The sequence below is a fragment of the Polypterus senegalus genome, chromosome 10 (genome assembly GCF_016835505.1).
Source record: "Polypterus senegalus isolate Bchr_013 chromosome 10, ASM1683550v1, whole genome shotgun sequence".
Lineage (NCBI taxonomy): Eukaryota > Metazoa > Chordata > Cladistia > Polypteriformes > Polypteridae > Polypterus > Polypterus senegalus.
Genome location: NC_053163.1, coordinates 12,663,114 through 12,685,241, shown reverse-complemented (window position 1 = coordinate 12,685,241; position 22,128 = coordinate 12,663,114). Strand labels below are relative to the sequence as shown.

Here is a 22,128-nt window from a genome sequence, read left to right as displayed (position 1 = left end):
GCTAACATTATACGAAGTTATTGTTTGTTTTACCTGCATTTTTATTATTCTTTAATTTTTTTTTTTTTTGTATCAGTATGCTGCTGCTGGATTATGTGAATTTCCCCTTGGGATTAATAAAGTATCTATCTATCTATCTATCTATCTATCTATCTATCTATCTATCTATCTATCTATAGGACTACAACCTTGGTTACATAGGCGACCAAATGCAGAGAAGGCAATCAGAGGCAGTCTCCTCAGTCACAGAGGAGATTATCCTTTCAATGTAGGGGAGCAGAGAGTTGTTTCCCCTTTCTTCCTGAAGGTAAAAATACCTGTGTTTGAGACATTGTGAACATATGACTGGAGGAGTTGACTTGTAGATAATGCAAAACAAGAACAGGGGGACTTTTTTTAGGGACGTTTTCATATCATTTGCTATTGTTCATCCTCAGTCACCACAGATGCCTTTTCTGTGAATAACTTTGTTATCGTTGCTCTACATGAAAACTTTTTCTTGCCAATCACTGCAAACTGTATGATGTAAGTAACAGTAAAGTAGGAAAGTATCATTTTTGGTTAAAGTATTCCTTTAATGTAACTATTTTGTGTGTCTGTGTATTTATTTGTTGGTATTGGGTAATTGTCCACTGTTCAGTGAAGATATGCAAGCAAGAATTTCATTATATAATGTACCCTATGCTTAACAGGCTACAACTGTGACATAAATATTTTCCACTACAGTATACATGACAATAAACTTGAAGTTAAATCAGAAGTCTAGAATTTTTTATGTTTTGTTTCACAAGGATTGCAATATTCATACAAATGTAAAGCCACCTATCTACTATGTACTGAAAAGAAAAATCGCAATCCCAGTTCTACTTCAGATCTCTTTTAATAAAAGGATCTTCAGACTCCAGCAATATATAAGTATAAGAAATGTATTTAACAAAGACACCATTGGAGCAAATCTTACAGTTGTCAGTGATCAGGGTTGTGCAAACAATCCTTTGTTAGTCAACGAGTTTATAGTGTACTAGCTGTCCCCTGCGGCTTGGCACACATAGTAGTGAAACAGGACAAACTTTAAAAATAAATAAAAGGTATTGGTAGCTAAGTGAAGGCAAGTTACACTCCAAAACGCACGGCAGAAGACACCCCACTCCAGAAGTCACGCTTCCCCCTCCCCTCGGCCCACAGCCTGTCTCTCAGATTAGTATGAATGTATCAGTTCTGCAAGCGAACTATGATTCTTAGCATGATGAGAGAAGTCGCAAAATCAACTGCAATGTTCAAGCAAAGTCTAGAAAAAAACCTGATCTAAATCTATTATCTAGTTCTCTCGTGAATAGCACACAGACAGACAGACAGATGTTAGATTTTATATAGAGAAAGATTAATATACAAGGAAATATTTAGCACAAAACTGATAACATGTTAATCTAAAATATTGTAAACAGGTCCATATATGGGACATTAGATCATTCTGTATTAGGTTACAGAGAGAGAGTGATACCTGATGTCTCCATCTGAAAATCATGGGCTAGCTGAAGGCCTGCAAACTAGAAATGACTTTATCCTTCTTAGAGCCATTAGATAAAAGTGCTTAACAGGCTACAATTGTGACAAATATTTTCCACTACAGCATACATGACAATAAACTTGAAGTTAAATCAGAAGTCTAGAATTTTTCATGTTTTGTTTCACAAGGATTGCAATATTCATACAAATGTGGAGCCACCAAGCAACCATCAATGGTGTAAAGTATAACATTCTTAATTCTTTGTAAAGGTTCAGCCTAGTCCAGTATCAGCAAAGGAGCACAAAATGAATGATGAGAGGAAGGAGGACAAAGCAGCTACAGGAATGTCACAGAGTCAGCTCACAGTGTAGACCGCCGTCAGTGAAGCTCGGGGACAGGGCAGGTGAAGGAGCATCAGACAGACCAGCGTATACAGAAGGCAGCATGCTGTACTAGTGGTCCGGTCCTCGACTCGACTGCGGCAGCAGATTTTGTTTCACTACCAGGGGTACATTTTTATCCTTAAGTAATCCTATTATTTAGTTAGCAAATGTTTTATCCTGCTCTTATGTTGAATTCCAAAAAGTTTATTAGTGTGATATTTGCACTTAGAAGAACTTGAAGAAGTCTGTGAATAGTTTGTGATATCTTTAAATGGTGGCGGGCACAGTGGCACAGTGGGTAGCGCTGCTGCCTCGCAGTTAGGAGGCCCAGGTTCACTTCCCGGGTCCTCCTTGTATGGAGTTTGCATGTTCTCCCTGTGTCTGCATGGGTTTCCTTCCACAGTCCAAAGACATGCAGGTTAGGCGCATTGGCGATTCTAAATTGTCCCTAGTGTGTGTGTGCCCTGCGGTGCCCTGGGGTTTGTTTCCTGCTTAGCTAGGACTGGCTCCAGCAGGCCCCTGTGTCCCTGCAGTTAGGGTATAGCGGGTTGGATAATGGATGGATGGATCTTTAAATGCTTAAATCTGTTTACTCCCTTAATAGTATCCAAATGGCAAGCAGAACAGACACCAAGGCCAGTAATGAAGAATGTAAAAGACAGATCCAATTTCAGCACCTTGCCCACATTTGTGCTTATTAATATAATACATAAAGAAAAAAAATCTTAATTTAGAAAAAAAAAAAATTATGATAATCAGTTTATGATTATGTGTCAGTGCCCTCCGATGGGCTGGTGCCCTGCCCGGGGTTTGTTTCCTGCCTTGCACCCTGTGTTCCAGCAGACCCCCATGACCCTGTAGTTAGGATATAGCGGGTTGGATAATGGACGGATGGATGGATTATGTGTTAACACCAATTTATGGACTGATACAAATCACAGAAACTGGGAAACAGATGTCCATATTTATTTTGGTAAGAGTCTAATTCAAAGAAGAATGTTTGGGATAAAACTTGTGGTCACAGGGAGCACTCCCAACTAGAACTGTGAACCACTGTACTTGTACCACCTAATGTGCAATTCATTACAGAATGGTAGATTGGATTTGACTGCTCTGGACAATGTTTGACCACAGTCCATTGCTTCCTCAATTAAATATATCTGGGACAAAAAGAGACACTTGAGAGACGTAATCAACAGCTGGCTAACAAGAAGTCTACCTCGGCAACCTTCACTGGACCACACTTTTGACACCTTCCTGAGGCTATGGGGCCTAAACAGTCCAGGTTGTTCCTAATGCAAAAGTGGTCAACTGTCTAAAGCCATGGTCAGTATAAAATTTGACTATTGTCACATTTTCCTCTTTAGAACATGTAAGGGAAATCCCCTTCATTTGCCCTAGATCGGCCATGGCAGACATTATAGTGTAGCTATGCCAGTGCATTGCAGTGACTTAATGGAAAGTTTACACCTGAATCTAAAAATTAACAAACATACTGTATGCATGACACTGAATGAAAAGTGCCTTGACATGGGATTATTTGGAGAAATAAGCCTGTTGAATTAATTAAAGTATGTTAATTCTGAAACACCCAAATGAGAAATGCACAAGTAGGATAGGGACAGCTTCAATAATGATAATGTTTCTATCCAGTGTTTATGTATCTACGTTCTGATTTTTTTTTTTCTTTTAGGGAACGGACGACTTTCTTTTCTGTATTAGGAGCAGTAGGATACCAGTCATATAGCAGAGATAATGTGTTCATCGTTGGGATTTTCTATAGTGAATCCAGAGAAAAGCTCCATATAAACTTCATGCTTGGTATCATAATCTAAATGAGGTCACTGCAGTATCTGACACTAGCAAGTAAATTTATCACTGATCCCTTAATGTGTGTCCTGTATATTAGAACACAAAATCAAAAAGCATTAAGTGCAACATATGAAAATTGATTTCTATAAAGAATAATAAATAATATGTTTATTAAGAATTTCAAAAGCAAATAGCATAACTTTAGGCAATTTCGTTTGCGATGCAATTTTCCCAGCGTCGTACCAATTTTTTTAATGCCCAGTTACTACTCCTCCCGCCTTCAAAGTTTACAACGAAAATATAAAAGTGCGGAAACTTTTTGGAAGTCCTCCAGTTCTTATGAGTTTAGGATTTTGGGATCCTTGAAACTCTTTAATATCACTGTACTCAATTTAACGTTCTAACGATGCGTGCTTTTTAGAATTGACATAAAACGAAAATAAACCTGAGTCACTGTAACTGCTCGTCTGGATTTGTCTGTTTGAACTCCGCCAAATAAATAAATACATAATTGGGATAAACCCGGTGCAGTGTATGGAGTGGCTCCTGTGACAACACCTGAAAGACTTGTGCGTGTGTGTGTGTGTGTGTGTGTGTGCGTGTACATGTATGTGTGTGTGTCATGTGTGGGTGGATGAGAGAGAGAGAGAGAGAGAGAGAGAGAGAGAGAGAAAGAGACAGCGGGACCTTTTGGCAGATTTTCATGTGATTCTTTTATTGTCATAGGTCGTATGCAGCAGGTCAAAGAGTACACGATTTAAAACATGAAGCAGGGCAGCCTATGGATGATGCATTTAACATGTAAGTGACATTATTAACCTAATCTAACCATAGGTTTTGATCTTTAGTAAGTTATTTAAAGCGGATTAATTATTGTTCCTTCCATGTTAAACCAGCTGGTTCGGCATGTGGTGGGTGCGGGAATGCGATAGCCAATGCTCCCATGTTAAATGGTGTGTGTATTATTATTATTATTAATATTATTATTGTTATTATCATATTTTTGTATACACTGTTCATTAGAGAGCTGTAAGTTCTCAGGTAAAATAGTTCTACAAATTCCAAACTACGCATTTCACACATCAAAATACAAATAACTTTGAACACACAGTTGAACAAACTAACTTCAACGGGATTAAGTCAAAGAATGCTAATAATACTGCATGTCTAAATAATATCGTGGAAGTGGAAGTGTGTGGAATGTGAGGATTTTCCATGCACACTTAAAGGTTTTTCTTTCCTTTTCTTTTTCAGTTGTCGGAGCCATGAGCGCCGTTGTCCAGGTCACCCAGTCTCCGACATTTCTGTCCTTGCAGGTCAGGGACACCGCGATTATTAAATGTCATATTTCAGGTTGCGCGGCTCAACATTACGTCTAGAACAAAATTCCAGAATTCGAAAATGGGACCCAGGGGTTCAAGGAAGACCTTTTAAATGGTAGTCGGATTTCGATTTCTTTTTCGGGCACTCTGAGGATTGAAAACTTGACGGTTTTTGACAATGGGTTGTATTACTGCACAGCGATCAATCTGTGCGTGAAGAAAGTGCGTGGAGCAAAGCGTAGTAATGGGACTCGTTTAACAGTCACAGGTGAGGAATTCAATAAATTGAATATGGCTTTTAAAACATAACCCAATAAAAATCTTTATAAATAATTCTTTCTCTGATTAAGGTTGCGAAAACATGTTTTAAAAGAAAGAGCTGAACAGAGGCCAGTTTTCTCAATAGCTGTGCTCGCATTATTTTGTGTTAAAAAGCAGAAAATAGGTTGTCAGTTTTCTTCTATTTGAGTGATATTTGGAAGAGATAAGGGCTTAAACATCAACAGATGAATCTATCTATCTATCTATCTATCTATCTATCTATCTATCTATCTATCTATCTATCCTTTATATATAAATCTATACAAAAATAATAAAACATATATCTAGATGCATGATTTTAGCAATAAATTTTATATTATGTGAAAATTGTTCTTTTATTAATTGTTTTCTGTAAAATAATAGCAATCAATTTTTATTCAGTGTTTATTCCTAACTTAGTTTCATGTTAATTTTTTTCCAAACTCTATTCTCAAAGTGATCCCCAGTCTGCATCTCCAATCTAATTTGTCATCTAACAACTCGGAGCTCCTAATTCTGACTTGCACCGCTCTGGGTTTCTACCCTTCCCGTATCATCCTTTCCTGGCACCATTCTCTCCCTGGGGTACCCCATACCACCTCTCAGGAAGCGTCCAGACTTGTGCCGGATGGCACCTACAGCAGCAGCTCCACCCTTCAAGTCAATACTTCATTGTGGTTACCGGGCACAAAGATCGGGTGTGAAGCAACTCACACGTCAATGGCAAGGCCACTGAAGAAATACATTAGGAATTCAGTTGAGAAAAGTTAAGTCTTGGGACTCTGATTTTTTTAAAACTTCATATAAAGTACACTTGAATCAGTTGTGGAAAACGTGTGTGTCTTCTAGTGCGATTCACCAACTCAGTCCTAGGGATTCCATGTGGTTGTTTTAAATTGGACACTTAGCCTAATTTAGAATTCAGTTTTTTTTCCAGATTCTATGTTTTGGGGAAAATGTAGAATCTACACTTTATATGTACCAATCATTTGTTTATGTTACATGGAAAATACATGGAGTCATTTTTTGTTTTTAATAAATCCAACCGAATGGACTTATAGAATCAGACGTAGAAATTCTTAAAAACAGAATTGTCACAATTTTTTAACAACTTGCTTTTTAAGATTTTCATCATTAATCATCATCACCAGATTTTCATTCTGCTCTTCAATGTAATCTGGTTATTTAATCCATTATTATTTAATTATTGAGGTCTGATGCTCAAATAGTTAGCATTCGTTCATCTATTCAGTGTTGTTGACCCGGGTATCTGCTCTGCTCCTTGTCATAAACTTTACAGAAAAGGACACATTAACAGCAGAACAACAAAAGAAAGTTAAGCAATTAAATCTGTTGCAAAAGTAGAGGTATTTGTAAGCATCATATAAATGTAAAAATCATTGTTCTTTACAGAAAAACAGAAGAGAAAAATAAAGCAGCTAATTAAATGAGATTGACTAGAGCAAAATCAACTGATTAAAAAATTAGGGGGAGAAACAAACTGCATCCACATGGGGTCTCCACGCAAGACTGAGTCTGATGACCGCTATTCTAGTGTAAATAGTCAACATCTGATGTTTGGTTCTTCTGGTATTGTAATCCTACGAACTTTTATTCAGCACCTCAGTAAAAAAGAAAAAAAAATAGAAATGGATGTTGTATATAATTTGTTTCTTTCTTTTTCATTTTATGTTTTATTTTGCAGTTAATGCAGTGAAGAAATACTGGTATTCATTAGCTTTTCTTGTTTTTCCTGTAATTCTGGGCGGCATTTATTTACTTCTGATCTTCTCCAGAAGTTCTGCAGCAACAGGTAAGAGAAAGTTAATTTTCTAATCATTTACACTCCACCTTAATGGAGCAATTCCCAAATAATGTAGACAATTTAAAAATAAATCAACTAAAGAAACACATATGTATTTATATAAATTACTCGGTCAGTCAATTTACTTATTTCGTGAATTTGCTATGAACAAAAATGCAGATCAGTTGCTGTTCTCATATTTATTTAAAAAAGGGCATATTTTCTATTTTTCAGTCTGTAATATTTTACTGAGATCCTCTTTCAGAATTCTTTTTCTTATTGTTATTCTTTATTTTGTTTTTCACGGCTGCTGCCTTGTTCATGTCCCGTCCACATGCACACGTAGCTGTATTTTTTGAGCTGTGTAATGTCCTGGTATAGTTTTTTCAAATACTTTTCAAATCTGTTTGACTCCTTTCTGGATAGTTTTATTATTATTATTATTATTATTATTATTATTATTGTTGTTATTATTGTTGTTATTATTATTATTATTATTATTATACCATTCTACCTCATACGCAAGTGTCACATTGTAAACTATTCAAAGAAAAAGTACCTTACTATCATCAATAACAAAACTCAATATAGAGCAACACATTCATAAATCTGTTTCACCTAATTCATATATTTGAAGTTGGCATGCAGAGCCTACCCCAGAGGCAGCGCAGGAACACTTTCTGAACAGAGTGCCATGTTCACCACTGGGCCCACTTATGCAAACATTCACTCAGGGACAATTTCTGAATGTCCTTCTTTAAGCCAGTGGTTGTCAACCTTTTGACAAGTGGGCCATTTTAAAATGTTGAGACTCTCGTTTAGTAACGATCGTTCTTCACTCCTATTCCCCCCTCAGAGCTTTGAACCACTATTTATTAATGTTTGATGGTCCTTCCGGGGACGAGTATTGTGGCTTTCGGATTTAGAGCTTCGCAGACCAAAGACTACAAATAGAGGGCTTATGCAGACAATACAATACAATACAATACAGTTTATTTTTGTATAGCCCAAAATCACACAGGAAGTGCCGCAATGGGCTTTAACAGGCCCTATCTTTTGACAGCCCCCCAGCCTTGACTCTCTGAGAAGACAAGGAAAAACTCCCAATAAAACCTTGTAGGAAAATGGAAGAAACCTCGGAAAGGCAGTTCAAAGAGAGACCCCTTTCCAGGTAGGTTGGGCGTGCAGTGGGTGTCAAAAGTAGGAGATCAATACAATACAATATACAGAACAGAACAATTCCTTAAGACAGCATAATAATAAAAATTTTAGAAGTACGGTTTAATAGTAGATGATATGACATAATTAGGTTTGGATATTTTAGAGTCCTGGAGACCTCATCCATCTAGCTGCCTCCCCATTTGGCCATGCCACGGCTGAAACGTTGCTCGATGAAAGGACCCTCTTTCCCATGATTCCTGTGATCCTCCATCAGGGATGACTTTACCATAGGCAGGCAAACAACTTGGCAGGTGGGCCGTGGCACCAATGGCCACATTTGGGTACCGAGAAAAGAAACAGAATAGGTGAGGGTTAGTATTCAAATATAATTATCATGTTACTTATGTTATAGTGCTAATGACTAACAACAGAGATGCAGTATGTACAGTTAATCAGCAGCTCTAGTCAGGATATGCTAAACTGAAGTAGTGAGTCTTCAGCCGGGATTTAAAGGCTGAGACTGAAGGGGCATCTCTTATGGAAGCAGGAAGACCATTCCACAGTTTAGGGGCCCTGTAACTAAAAGCTCGACCTCCCACTGTTATTTTATTAATCCTTGGAATCCTAAGCAGACCGGCATCTTGAGATCTTAATGCGCTCAGGTTTGTAAGTCATGATAAGTTCAGACAAGTAAGCGGACCTTGGCCATTTAATGCTTTATATGTTAAAAGGAGGATTTTGAAATCTGCCCTAAACTTAACTGGGAGCCAGTGTAAAGATTTAAGAACTGGGGTTATGTGTTCATATTTTCTTGTTCTTGTAATAATTCTTGCAGCGCATTTTGGATTAACTGGAGGCTGTATAGAGAACAGTTTGAACAGCCAGTGAACACCGCATTGCAGTAGTCAATCCTACTAGAGATAAATGCATGAATTAATTTCTCACAATCCTGTTTATTTAGAAAGCGCCTTAATTTCCTAACATTTTTAAGATGGAAAAACATGTTTTGGACGACTTTGTAATATGCGCTTTAAATGACATGCTAGAGTCAAAGATAACTCCTAGATTGCGGGCTGATTCAGTAAAATTAATTGGGATTCCAACTGAGTTAAATGACGACAAAATATTGCTGTGATCAGCGTCATTCCCTCCAACAATTAACATCTCTGTTTTATCTGTATTTAAAGACAAGTAGTTCTCATTCATCCATTCCTTTAATTCACTAACACAACTAATTAAAGACAACATCGGAGAAACTTCATTTGATTTAAATGAAAGGTATAACTGGGTGTCATCTGCATACGAGTGAAAATTAACATTATGTTTCCTAATGAGAGATCCCAGTGGAAGCATGTAAAGTGAAAACAGTAAAGGTCCCAGTACTGAGCCCTGCGGACACCATATTGAACTTCTGTGTATAATGATGGAGTACTGTCTGCACATTTCTGTACATACTGGAATCGATTTGATAAATAAGAACTGAACCAAGCGAGCACGGGCCTGTAAGCCCAACATCGTTTTCTAGCCTGTGCAGTAAAATAGAATGGTCAATGGTGTCAAATGCTGCACTTAAGTCCAACAACATAATTACAGTGGAATTTCCTTCATCAGAGGATATCAGAATGTCATTTACAACCCGTGTTAGTGCCGTTTCTGTACTATGACCAGTGCGAAAGCCAGACTGGAATTTCTCAAATAAATTGTAATGCGTAAGGTGTGACTGAAGCTGACTGGCGACTACTTTTCTAGTATTTTAGAGAGAAATGGTAAATTTGAAATAGGCCTATAGTTATTTAGTATGTGTGGGTCTAGGTCTGACTTTTTAAGTAAAGGTTTAATGACTGACACTTTTAGTGCATCAGGTACTGTGCCATGCAGTAATGAACTATTGATAACGGTTAGAATAGGGCTGCAAGAACATCCATTGCACTTTTACTAGTTTTGTTGGCACTGGATCTAGGGAACAAGTAGTGGGCTTCATTTTAGTAATTAAAGTTAAGACTTCCTGGTGAGTTACAGGATTAAAATTATTAAAGTGCTGAATGCAATGTGACAGGGTCTGCTAAGCTAGTATTTGGTTTGTACTGTGATGCTGAGATCTGGGATCTTATATTTTTAATTTTCTCATTGAAGAAGTTCATAAAGTCTGTACTGCTAATATCTGTTGGTATTTTGCACTGTTGATCTGAATTCCCATTTGTTAATTTAGCCACTGCTCTAAAAAGTACCCTAGACTTGCTATCTGTTAATGTAGAATAGTATTCTGAGCGAGCTTTAAAGAGGGCTTTTTTATATTTATTTACACTCTCTGTCCATGCAATTTGAAAGACATGTAGCTTTGTTGTTCTCCATCTGCGCTCCAGTTTTCGACACTCTAATTTAAGAGCTCGAGTATTTTCATTAAACCAGGGAGAGTTTCTATGTGCTTTGATCACTTTTGTTTTAGGGGAGCCACTGTGTCCAGAGCATCTCTCAAGGTCACATTATAATGTGATATTAGCTGATCTAAATTGTTTTCCACGTTTACATTTGATGTTAACTGATCTAAATGGTTTTCCACAATTACACTCGACTTACTCAAGGTATCTATAAATTTTGAAGCAGAATTACAATCTAGATGTCGCACTGTCTTTGTTTTAATCTGTGAGTGCGTTGGCATGGGCAGAACTAAATCAAATGTAATTAAGAAGTGATGGAAATAACTACATTTAATGGAGTAATATTTAAATTTTGAATTTCAACTTTGTAAGTTATAATTAAATCTAATGTGTGGTTATGATTATGAGTTGGACCTTTGACAATCTGACAAAATCCTACTGAATTTAACAAATAAGTAAAACATTTGCTAAAAGTGTCAGTTTCCACATCAATGTGTACATTAAAATCCCCCATCAGAACTACGTGATCATAATTTATAGCCAAATCAGACAGAAGGTTGCTAAATTCAGTCATGAACAATGAATATGGCCCTGGTGGTCTGTAGACTAGCACTATAATTGTGTTGGAATCTGTTTTAATATTTAAAATGAATGCCTCAAAGGATGTAAAGTTGCCTAAATTTTTAGGAGTGATTTGCAATTTGTTACAATGAATTATTCCAAGGCCTCCTCCTCGACCAGAATCTCTAGACTTATGAAGGAACGAGTATCCATCTGGTGACGCCTCAGCTAGGGAAACAGTGTCACATTTACTAAGCCAGGTTTCAGTAAGAAGACACAGATCAGATTTTGTACTTAATATTATATCATTTACCAAAACAGCTTTACTACCAAGAGAGCGAATGTTCAATAAACAGCATTTAAAACTGCATGGTTCTTTCGGAACTGCTGATATATTTTTGTTTTAATTTGAATTAAATTTCTATTACAGATGCCCCTGGTGGAGTGTCTGGTTTTATCCCTTGGTCTAATTATACACCTTATTTTTTGGTTATCAATTAATTTATGGTTTGTATCAAGACTAAAGTGGTCGTGCTAATTATAACACCACTCTGCAACTTAACCATTCAGCTGAAATAATAAATAATTGAAAAAAAAATTTAAATCATCCTAATAGTACAATAACATTGATATTTCAGACAACATATCTAACACATAGCTTAGAAACTGTCAAATATATGTACATCAAAACTGAAATAAAAATTAGCTTTGGACATTAAAAGGGGTCAATACATGGATATTACCTGTTCCCCCAGTGCATTAAACACCAAAAGGAATTTCAATACATTTTTGTGTAACAAAGAGGCTCTGGAGGAATATCATGCACTTCATCCAAAGTCAGTGAAGAATAGCAGCTGTCAAAGCCTAAGCTGGAATTGTCAATTTGGCCACAAAAATTTGGATGTTAAAAAACTTCTGATGGATTAAATGCATGAAGGAGCTTTAAAAGTGAATGGATAAAACTAATAAAGACATTTTGTTTTGATTTATGCAAGGAAATCCAAAGTCACAATGCAAAAAGTAACAACATAAATATCAATTATGAAAAGTGCATCTTACATGGTATGAGAGTGGTCACCATTGCTGCTTCACAGATCCAGTGTCCTGGGCGTGAATCCTCCCTGGATGTTCTCCTTGTGTCTGTGTGGATTTTCCTCCAGGTATTTTTGTGTTTTCATTACGTTTTCCCCGAAGATATTGGTGAGGTTGGTCAGTGATTCTAAACTGTTTCCAGAATGAATGGGCCCTTTAATACAATGGCATCCCTGTCCAGGGCTTTTTCCAGTGCTACCAGGCTGAGAACTAGGCCTTTCCCTGAATTGGCTTAAGCAGGTTTGTGAGTGATTATGAAGTTACAAACACATGATATTCCTAATGTGTACTTATTCTTATTATCTGTTATTGGTAAGTAGCAACAATTCCATAATAAAGTGGAAAACAGTTATACTGTAGTTAATATTCCACAAATGAAGAGCACACAAAGCATCACAGCACAGCAACAGAACTAGAGGATGATCAGCATGCCAGCAAAGTTGTTACTTTCACTTTAATGAGAGGCTCTGTACTGTACAGTTTAGATGTTATTTTCAAAATCTTGTGGCAGTTTAGAAGTTTTAAACATAAGAGAGACAGAGGTGAGAGATGTCGTTTCACAGCTCAGTTGCTGTTTTACAAATCACTTGTACACCAAATGTGTTGAATCAAATTGCCGTAGTGGGTAGAGGTGTCATATTAGAGAGGGCTAACGTGTTCTAAAGCAACGATGTGCTTCCTTTGATACATCAGTAAACAAGTAAAATAAGTGTGATATTTGTACAGGCAACTAGAAGTGAAAGTTCTTAATAAAAAAAATCACAAAACAAAATAAAAAAAATGTACCCACATTGAGTATTCCAATATTATCATTGCAATTATATACACTATATATATAAGAAGAACATAATCATAATAAATAAAACTTTACAATCAATACTCCTCCCAACCCCCACCTCATTACCACCACATCACACACACACACACACTGACCAACCCCACCTAATTTTGCTATATATTACCTTTGATTCTTGTATGTCTAAAAATTATCCTCATGTGAAGGCTCCTGGCAGGTGCTGAAGGCTCAAAAATAAAAACTACTTTATGATACGTGAATCATTTTCTCCCTTTGTGGATCTCCGGCTGCAAATATATATATATATATAGATAGATATAGATATAGATATAGATATAGATATATATATATATATATATATATATATAGATAGATATATATATATATATATATATATATATATATATATATATATATATAGATATAGATATAGTTATATATATATATATATATATATATATATATATATATTTGCAGCTGGAGATATATATATAGTTAGTTAGGTTAGGTTCATTGGCGATCCTAACTTGTCCCTAATGTGTGCTTGGTGTGTGGATTTGTGTGTGCCCTGCGTTGGGCTGGCGCCCTGCCCAGGATTTGTTCCTTCCTTCTGCCCTCTGTTGGCTGGGATTGGCTCCAGCAGACCCCCGTGACCCTGTGTTAGGATATAGACTGAATGACTGACAATCCCCTTAAATTAAAGTTTGTAATGTGCACTTTGATCACAATGTCTGAATTGTTTGATTTGGAATTTTAAACTGTGGAGCAGAGGGGGCAATCAAGGAAAAATGGGTCTTTGTCAAAAACGTATGGAGGGCCCTGTATATATATACAAACTTATCTTCAGTCTAAATGGAACTGACAATTTATGTCCACAAAATGAAGTGATAATAGAAATAATAATATTTCTGCAATTGCCAGTCAGTTCAATTAATTCCTTACTTAATACTTAAGTGTGAATATTTCCCTTTGAACTCCTGATAGCAAAATGGTGGTCAGTGCCGATGGTGATGGTTCAAATCATCAAACTAACTCCAGAATGCTATTGCTGTCAAGTTTAAACACTGGTCATAAACAATATACCACTTCATAATATAACAATAGTAGGACAGACTTTTTATTCACCACAATATGGAAGTATATTTGGATGTAGGGAACATAATATTTTGAATGTGTTAAGTTTTTAGAAAGAGTTAAGAATTTGGCCCAAAAAAACTCTGCACTACCATCTTAAATTGAGAAAATGTTATTTTTTAACAAATAACATGTGAAATAGTATTTATTTTAATTGTAATTGTCATTGATGTGTGGTAGAAGAAAGTTACTTATCCTTTAGTTTTATTTTGTATACAGCCCTACAGACAAATGTTATTCAAATTTAAAAAGATCATATAATCTATATATATAATTCACTAAGGTCACGCAAGACAGAGAGCCACGCCCGCCAACTCTAAGACCATGGGATACACTCGACAGAGCCCCGCCCGCCAACTCTAACCCTCCTCCCGCATCATGGGATATGCACGACAGAGCCCCACCTGCCAAATGAAATCCTCCTCCCGTGTCCACCGTTGCTCTCGAGGCATGTGCACTACCTGCTCATGTACCCGCAGGCAACAACTCACCAAACACAGCCTCAGTCGCTTTCGTCTGTGCTGCAGTCCACATGACAGAGACACACACACAGGCACGTGAGAGAGAGACACACACACAGGTGCGCGAGGGAGACACACACACACACAGGTGCGCGAGAGAGACACACACACACACACACAGGCACGCGAGAGAGAGACACACACAGAGGCGCGAGAGAAACACACACACAGGCATGCGACACACACACACACACACACAGGCGCACAAGAGAGAGACACACACACAGAGGCGCGAGAGAAACACACACACAGGAGTGCGACACACACACACACAGGCGCACAAGAGAGAGACATACACAGGCATGCGAGTTCATTGTTGCAATATTACTTTTCTTGGTTGTTTATTAAATTACGGATTTTTCAAATGTTAATTTTTTCCCTGTGCTTAAAACAGTGTTTTTAGCAAGCGATTTGTAGCGCTATAGCGCGAACTCTTGCATTGTTAGTTTTCTCTGTTGTTCAAGGTTTTCTTAGTGTTATTCAATGTTTTATTAGTTTACTATTACTCTGTGCATTCTATGGTATAATTAACTTTATTTGTGCTTAAAAACTTAAGAAAATATATATTTACATACAGTTCGTACGGTCTGGAATGGATTAATTGTATTTACATACAATCATATGGGGGAAATTACTTCTGTTCACGACCATATCGGTTTACGACCAGAGTTTTGGAACGAATTATAGTCGTGAACCGAGGTTCCATTGTGCACGACATAGCCCCGACCACCGACTCTAACTCTCCTCCCACATCATGGGGAACGCACGACAGAGCCCCGCCCACCGACTCTCACCCTCCTCCCGTGTCCACCCTCGCTCTCAAGGCATGCACACTGCTTGCTCATGTACCCGCCCCCAACATGTCACCAAAAACATCCTCACTTGCTTTGGTCTGTGCTACAGTCTACATGCAGCTGTGAGCCACGTTGACTGTTCACGTTGATAATTATGCGGTGTATGCTACGCCGCGGGTTGGCTAGTTATCTATAATTCGTTATCTGCTGCTGTTTCCATAATTTGAATTCAGAATATTACTAAAATGCTTACACCATGTGCATTTTGAACAGTAGGGGGAGCTACTGAGTCCCCAGACCCCAGACACACATGACCCAACAGAACTCCACTTCTAAATAAAGGACTTTCATTAACTCACCTCAGTACAGTTACAATTACAGCCAATATACAGACTTTTAAGTTCTTTCTCCTTATCTCCTCCAATAAGTGTCTCCCGCTGCCCCCCGACTCTGACTCATCCATGTGTTGCAGCGGGCTCCTTTATGCTGGACCCGAGAGCAATTCCAGTGACATGACTTGGTCATTTGTAAGTACTTCTGGGTCATAAGAAAGCCAGGGAGGTCCTCCTCTAGTAGCGCCCTTTATCATCTACCCCCCGGATCTCTACAGGACTACACTTCTGGACTCCAACTCCCATGCAGCCCTGTGGGTGTCCAAACAGGGACTCTATATGAGGGATATTGCCACCTAGTATAGTTGGAGATTAACTGCTTCCTTCCATCCTCTGTTCTCTCGTTCTCATAGCATTTGGGCATCCCACTCAAGATGGGAATCATAAGACGTTCCAGCCAGGTATTGACCTCACTTGGTCTATCCTTCTGTTTTGGTATCCTCTCCAGGTAAGAGATCTATCTCCATCCTAGATGGGATACCCATTCGTCCTCTGGGGTATCTACAATAACCATATATGAACTGCTTGATATACTCTATAGTGAGTAATCTTTACTTGTATAATTGATTTTTATTTTAATCTCTTTTAGAACCTTCAGAATGCATACATGAAGAGGGAAAGGAAATGGTAAGTCTTCATTAAACAGCCAGCTTAAACAGATGAAAGTAAATGGGAAGCTAAATATTGTCATGATCATGTCACAGTGCCCCCCAGTACTCCCTGGCATTAATGCACCTTAGATATTCCCTTTACAGTCCAACAACCTAGAATTATTTATAAACTATCTACACTAACTAACAGAGGAATAGACAAGAAGGCTATTTTATTCCCCTGTAGTGTTTTCCTGACCCTAGGTTTTGGAGATAATACCCCCTAGTGATACATTCAAATCGCCCCTCAGGTTGCACACTTACCTGACCTTAAGCCTGCAAGCTAAGAGACTTTTGTCATTTTTAGTCATAGCTTTAATTTACATAATCATAAGGAAATCACAGCTAATTGTGGACAGTCATAATGTGTGACCATTAACTGCAGTTGTGTAGTGTGACACCCCTAGAAATTCAATGATCCCTCACTTCAAACCTCCTACAGCTCTCAGCAACTTACTACAAAATAAAACAAAGCACATTATGGTGAGGTGAACTTTGGGGTGTAAAAGAGCTAACATCAAATGAGTGTTCAACTGGAGTTCAAACTATACAATGCCTACAGATGTAGAAGAACATTGGCAGATGCAAAGAATGAAGGAAAGCGAGTGTTGAGCTCTGTACAAACAGACAAAGGGCTCATCCATCTTAAAGTCAAGGCAGATATCGGTTTGATGCTTCATGTTTGTCATAACATGAAAAAGTGGAAAACAAAAAGATAGAAATATTGAATTCAACCGATCTTAATGTATCTGGTAAGCACTTTGGACAGGTGCAATATGAGATTTAGAACCATAATGAAATATCATCAGGGAATCATGTGACCAGTCACCCCTGGTGTTTCCTAATTGTATAATGTGACACCCTCTGTACTGTTGTGGATTCACACCATGAAGCATCTCAGTTCACTAATCTGGACTGTGTCGTACTTCTGGTGGTGAGCTGCAAACCTGCAACACCTGGCTCAGATGTACTCTTATTATAACATGAGCTAATAAGTTAACTCCATTAGTCATCCATGCAGTGTCTTCTTCTAAACAGTGCAAGTGGACTGCTTCCTGGAAGCATGCACTGAGTTCTCACTCTCTCTACCCAAACCTCTTTTGTGCAACACTACCACTGTGTTCCATCTGTCCATAGTATGAGGGTGTTGTACCATGTTAGACATTATGGATGTAGTGTGAAGTCAAGCAAAAATGACACCTTTTATAGGCTGTCTGCCAATCTGTCCACAATGCAGATCATCCTCATTACCAAGAGAACTGCTGTTTGCTCACACAAGGAAGCATCTCAGGTTCACAGATTTGTTCTGTGGTTAACTGCTGGTAGTCAGTTGAGACTCTTCAACATCAGGATTACAATGCTTCTCAGAAGCAGTATGTGCGTGGCCAAGAGTTGGAACTTCTTTTAGCTCAGGCTGATAAGTAACTAACTACTTCTGGGAACCGTACATAATCCAAAAGTTATGGGTTTGTGACGGACCACCGGCAATTCATCACAGTGCAAATATGCAAACTAAAATGCTTCGTGGTGTGTGTCCATAGCAATTAACCCTCTTAAGCAACACAGCTGAGAAACAGTAGCCTTTACATGTCACATGCTCTCTGACTAAAAATTTACGTTGAGTTTGCAAATATCAGTTGATAGTGACTACATATAGTCCACCATACAGGAAATTTCAGGTTTCAAAGTTCTTCCATTTTGCAGAGAGGCAGTTTGTAATTGTCAATTAACCTAAACACAGTTGTTTTTGGGTTTGGCATAGTAGCACAGTGGGAATCATTGATGCTTCACGTGTCCTGCGTACAAATCACATAGCTGAATATTGTTTGTGTGGACTTTTACATATCTCCTCATATCTTCATGGGTTTTCCTCTGGATGTTTTCTAAGATGTGCAGGTTATGTTGACTGGTGAGTCCAAATTCGCAGTGCTGTGAATGAATCTGTTGTCAGGGGCTGTTTGCTGCCTTGAGGCTCTGCTCTTCTGTGTCACTGAATTGGACTGTGCAGTTTTGGGAATATGTTGTTTGTTAGTTGTCGGAGAAAAGGTGGAATACACAGAAGAAAACCCAGGCAGACCGAAGTAGAAAGTGCAGACTCCACACAAACAGGGATCAGGAGCAGACTGAAACCTAAGAAATGTAACACAGCAGCAGTTACCACAAAAATCCCAGTAAAGGAAGGAACGGTAACATACTGTATTTATTTGTTTTTCATTACTTTGCAAAAAAAATTATTAACTGCTGATGATGTCGATCGTTTTGTCTGTGCTGAAATTCCAAACGAGAAAGCTATCCTGAATTATGGTACGAAGTCATTAAACCCATGTCTCGATGACCTCGCTAAAAAGATTCAGCACGTTGGGACTCAAAAGATTCCAAATATTGTTTTTACAGAAGTTCTGAAATAAAAGTGAAACTAATGAAATAGCAACAAGTGTGTATCCGGAAAAACAAAAATGGGGGTTGGTGAGCGAAGTGAGCAGGGGGCGAAGCCCCCTAGTTATTTATATGTACATTTTCTGTTAGTATAAATATGTATTTTTTCATGGGGTATTGCTTGAGAATTTAAAGAGGACGTTTGAACCAGTGAAGCCTCAGTCCATACCTTGCAAGCCTTTTATTAGGTTTACACATTTTTCTGTTATGTCCCAGTGCTGAGCAGAGGTTCATGTCTATAAATGTAAACATTATATTTTCATTTTTTTTAAATACTGAGTTATTAGGTACAAAAACTCTCTTTCTGTCATGATTGATGCCAAATCTTTTATTTTTTTTCCACTAGGAGAATGAGCTGCAGTATTCCACTTTCTTCCATAAGAATCTAAAGAAATACGCTTCTTCTCAAAATGAAAATGATTTCAAGTGTATATACTCAGATGTGAAGATGAAAGAGGGCGGCTTAACAGAATGTAAACAAGGGGTAGACTATGCTGTTCTGGATATTTGTGAGACCCCAAATGTCATCACAAAGAAAAGTCTATAATTCACTATATATTCACCAATAGATAGATAGATAGATAGATAGATAGATAGATAGATAGATAGATAGATAGATAGATAGATAGATAGATAGATAGATAGATAGAGCTTTATTTATCTCCAGGGGGAAAGTTGTTATTTTAAAGAAGCACAATAAATAAATAAATATTCACACACACTTTAGTTTGAGGATGGCACTGTGGCACAAATGTCCTGGGTTCTCCCTGCATGAAGTATGTATGTGCTACCTATGTCTGTGTGGGCATCCTCTGGGTACTATGGTTCCCTTCCACAGTCCAAAGACGTGCAAGTTTAATGAATTGGTGATCCTAAATTGGCCCTAGTGTGTGGTTGGGTTGTGTTTGTGTGTTTTTGCCCTGTGATAGACTGGCGCCCTGTTGAGGGTTTGATCCTGTCTTACACCCTATGCTAAGTGGGATGTGCTCCAGTAGACCACTGCGACCCTGTTCAGGTCAAAGCAGGGTAGAAAATGACTGACTTTGGTCTGAATGAACACTAGAATGACTATAAAGCAACAAAATTAAAAGGAAAGAAAACTTCTGAGTTGACAGTCCCAGTCTCGGTGAGGCTCTATAAAGACATTGCTGCTGGTATAAAGGAGCTTCAGTCGTGTTTCTTGGCACACTTCTCCTGAATTATTCATTGGCTCAAAGTCCTCAGTGCTTGTATGTCAGAGAAAGGATGTGCAGCATTCTTCATAATGGTTTTCTCTTCATGTTCTCCTCCACTATGATCTCCAGGGGGTCCAGTGTGCATCCTACACCTGAGTCTGCCCTTTTTTGATGCAGTGGGTCTCTCTTGAAGTGATGTAACCAACCCAGCACACCTCAGTGTAAAAAACTGCACAGACCATCACAGAGCTGTAGAAGATGTGAAGGATGTCACTACAGGAACACAGTCACCTAAGGAAAAAGAGTCTCCTCTGCCCTTTCTTATATTGTTCCTCTGTGTTACGAGACCAGTCCAACCTTTCATTGATGTAGACCCCCCAAGTACTTGTAGGAGTGGACCACCAATAGCCTGCTGCTTAGAGATGAAGAGCTCTTACTGACAACACTTTTAATCAATTCTAAAAAAAGGTAGTCATTTTAATTAGAAGGTAAATGAAAAATGTCAATAACATTACATTTTTAAAAATCCATGGCTCAGAATGGTTAAATATTGTAAGCCTTTGAAGAATCAAAAACACAGAATTAAAAATATGGAAAACTGTTTGGAAAATGAACTGTAGGTTTCAGAACCACAAAGCATATAAAGCCTCTCTGGATTTTATTGATTTTAACATTCCATACAAATACGTCACATTCTATAAGACTAGGTTCAAAACAAATCAACACCCACCCATGAGAAAGAGAGCTAGGCCAGCAGAGTAAAACTTTAAGCTAGTAAAAATAAGTAAATAGATCTATACTAATAAAAGGCAAAGCCCTCACTGACTCACTGACTCACTCACTCACTCACTGACTCATCACTAATTCTCCAACTTCCCATGTAGGTAGAAGGCTGAAATTTGGCAGGCTTATTCCTTATAGCTTACTTACAAAAGTTAAGCAGGTTTCATTTTGAAATTCTACGTGTAGCGGTCGACAACGTTTTTATTTATGCCCCCATCTTCACGAAATTTGGTAGCTGGCTTCCCTGCGCTAACTGAAATCGATGTACGTACTTATTTCGGTGGTATGATGCCACTGCCGGCCGCCATATTGAACGTTTCAACAGTCTTTGTTACTTATGGGCCCATCTTCAAGAAATTTGGTACACGGGTTCCCAACGCTAACTGAATTCTACTTATGTACATATATACGTCCTTAGCCTGCAGCTCGGTCACCGTGTGAGGCGTCGTTGCATCCCCCATCCCAACGCCTCCTACATTGTTGGCTGCCTGCCTATATAAGGCCGTCCATCGGTCCAGTCTCTAAATTCCCTTCTTTGCTTCGCCACGGGATTCACGTCTCCCTACTGATAACTACAGCCTTTTTATTTAATCCACGGCTTCTCCGCTTTTTATTGTTCGTTTATTACGATTATAGTTATTGTGTAGGTATTTTAGACTTACTTTACATTGTTCAGGTACCCATTTCCTTTATCATTCCAACTGTACCCCCATTAACATGTCTATCGAGGTGATCACCATCGATCAAAGAACTGTCACTTACCGAGTGGTTTCCATGCCCGGAGATGGCACCTATCTTTTCCATTCTCTTTGTTACATATTGCACGCCATATCAGGCTCACTCTTGATATCCGGAGGAACATTCTGTCTTATGTATTGAATGACTGGGACAGGTTCAAGGTGTGGACTGATGACGGTACAGGAGATAATTAGACTACACAGGAACACTAGAAGAGTGAAATGCTTAAGCCCTTCACCTATGCATCTGCATGTGAGTTGATGGCAGCTGCTGAATTGTTCGGTTGTCGCTTTCAAGTGTACCGAAATGGCCAAATATTTTACACCTTTGGACAACCGGCAATGCCTCTTAAACATCTTAGATTGACAGGTGACGATTTCAGTAGTGGA

The 22,128-nt window shown here is 38.3% G+C and overlaps 1 protein-coding gene across 6 annotated transcripts; it reads left to right on the top strand.

Moving 5' to 3' along the window:
- The first annotated feature begins 101 nt into the window (after positions 1-101).
- LOC120536742 lies at positions 102-19,762 on the top strand. 6 transcript variants are annotated; one of them, XM_039765213.1, is made up of 9 exons: positions 102-307; positions 3,584-3,760; positions 4,427-4,503; positions 4,957-5,018; positions 5,782-6,090; positions 7,030-7,137; positions 16,311-16,358; positions 16,547-16,584; positions 19,390-19,762. In XM_039765213.1, the coding sequence occupies exons 3-9, from the start codon at positions 4,484-4,486 to the stop codon at positions 19,588-19,590; spliced, it is 786 nt and encodes a 261-aa protein (XP_039621147.1). In that variant the 5' UTR covers positions 102-307; positions 3,584-3,760; positions 4,427-4,483; the 3' UTR covers positions 19,591-19,762. The 6 variants fall into 6 exon arrangements, with proteins under 6 accessions (XP_039621147.1, XP_039621152.1, XP_039621148.1 ...); XM_039765218.1 differs by having other exon boundaries at positions 16,311-16,405; positions 19,390-19,523; XM_039765214.1 differs by lacking the exon at positions 3,584-3,760 and having other exon boundaries at positions 4,429-4,503.
- The last annotated feature ends 2,366 nt before the right edge of the window (positions 19,763-22,128 follow it).

Excerpts from the sequence above, each read along its gene's own strand:
- LOC120536742 (XM_039765214.1), top strand. The coding sequence starts at position 4,484 with ATGGATGATGCATTTAACAT. Across the intron at positions 5,019-5,781 it reads CGACATTTCTGTCCTTGCAG|TGATCCCCAGTCTGCATCTC; the intron begins GTCAGGGACACC and ends CTATTCTCAAAG. Across the intron at positions 16,359-16,546 it reads TCATAAGACGTTCCAGCCAG|AACCTTCAGAATGCATACAT; the intron begins GTATTGACCTCA and ends AATCTCTTTTAG.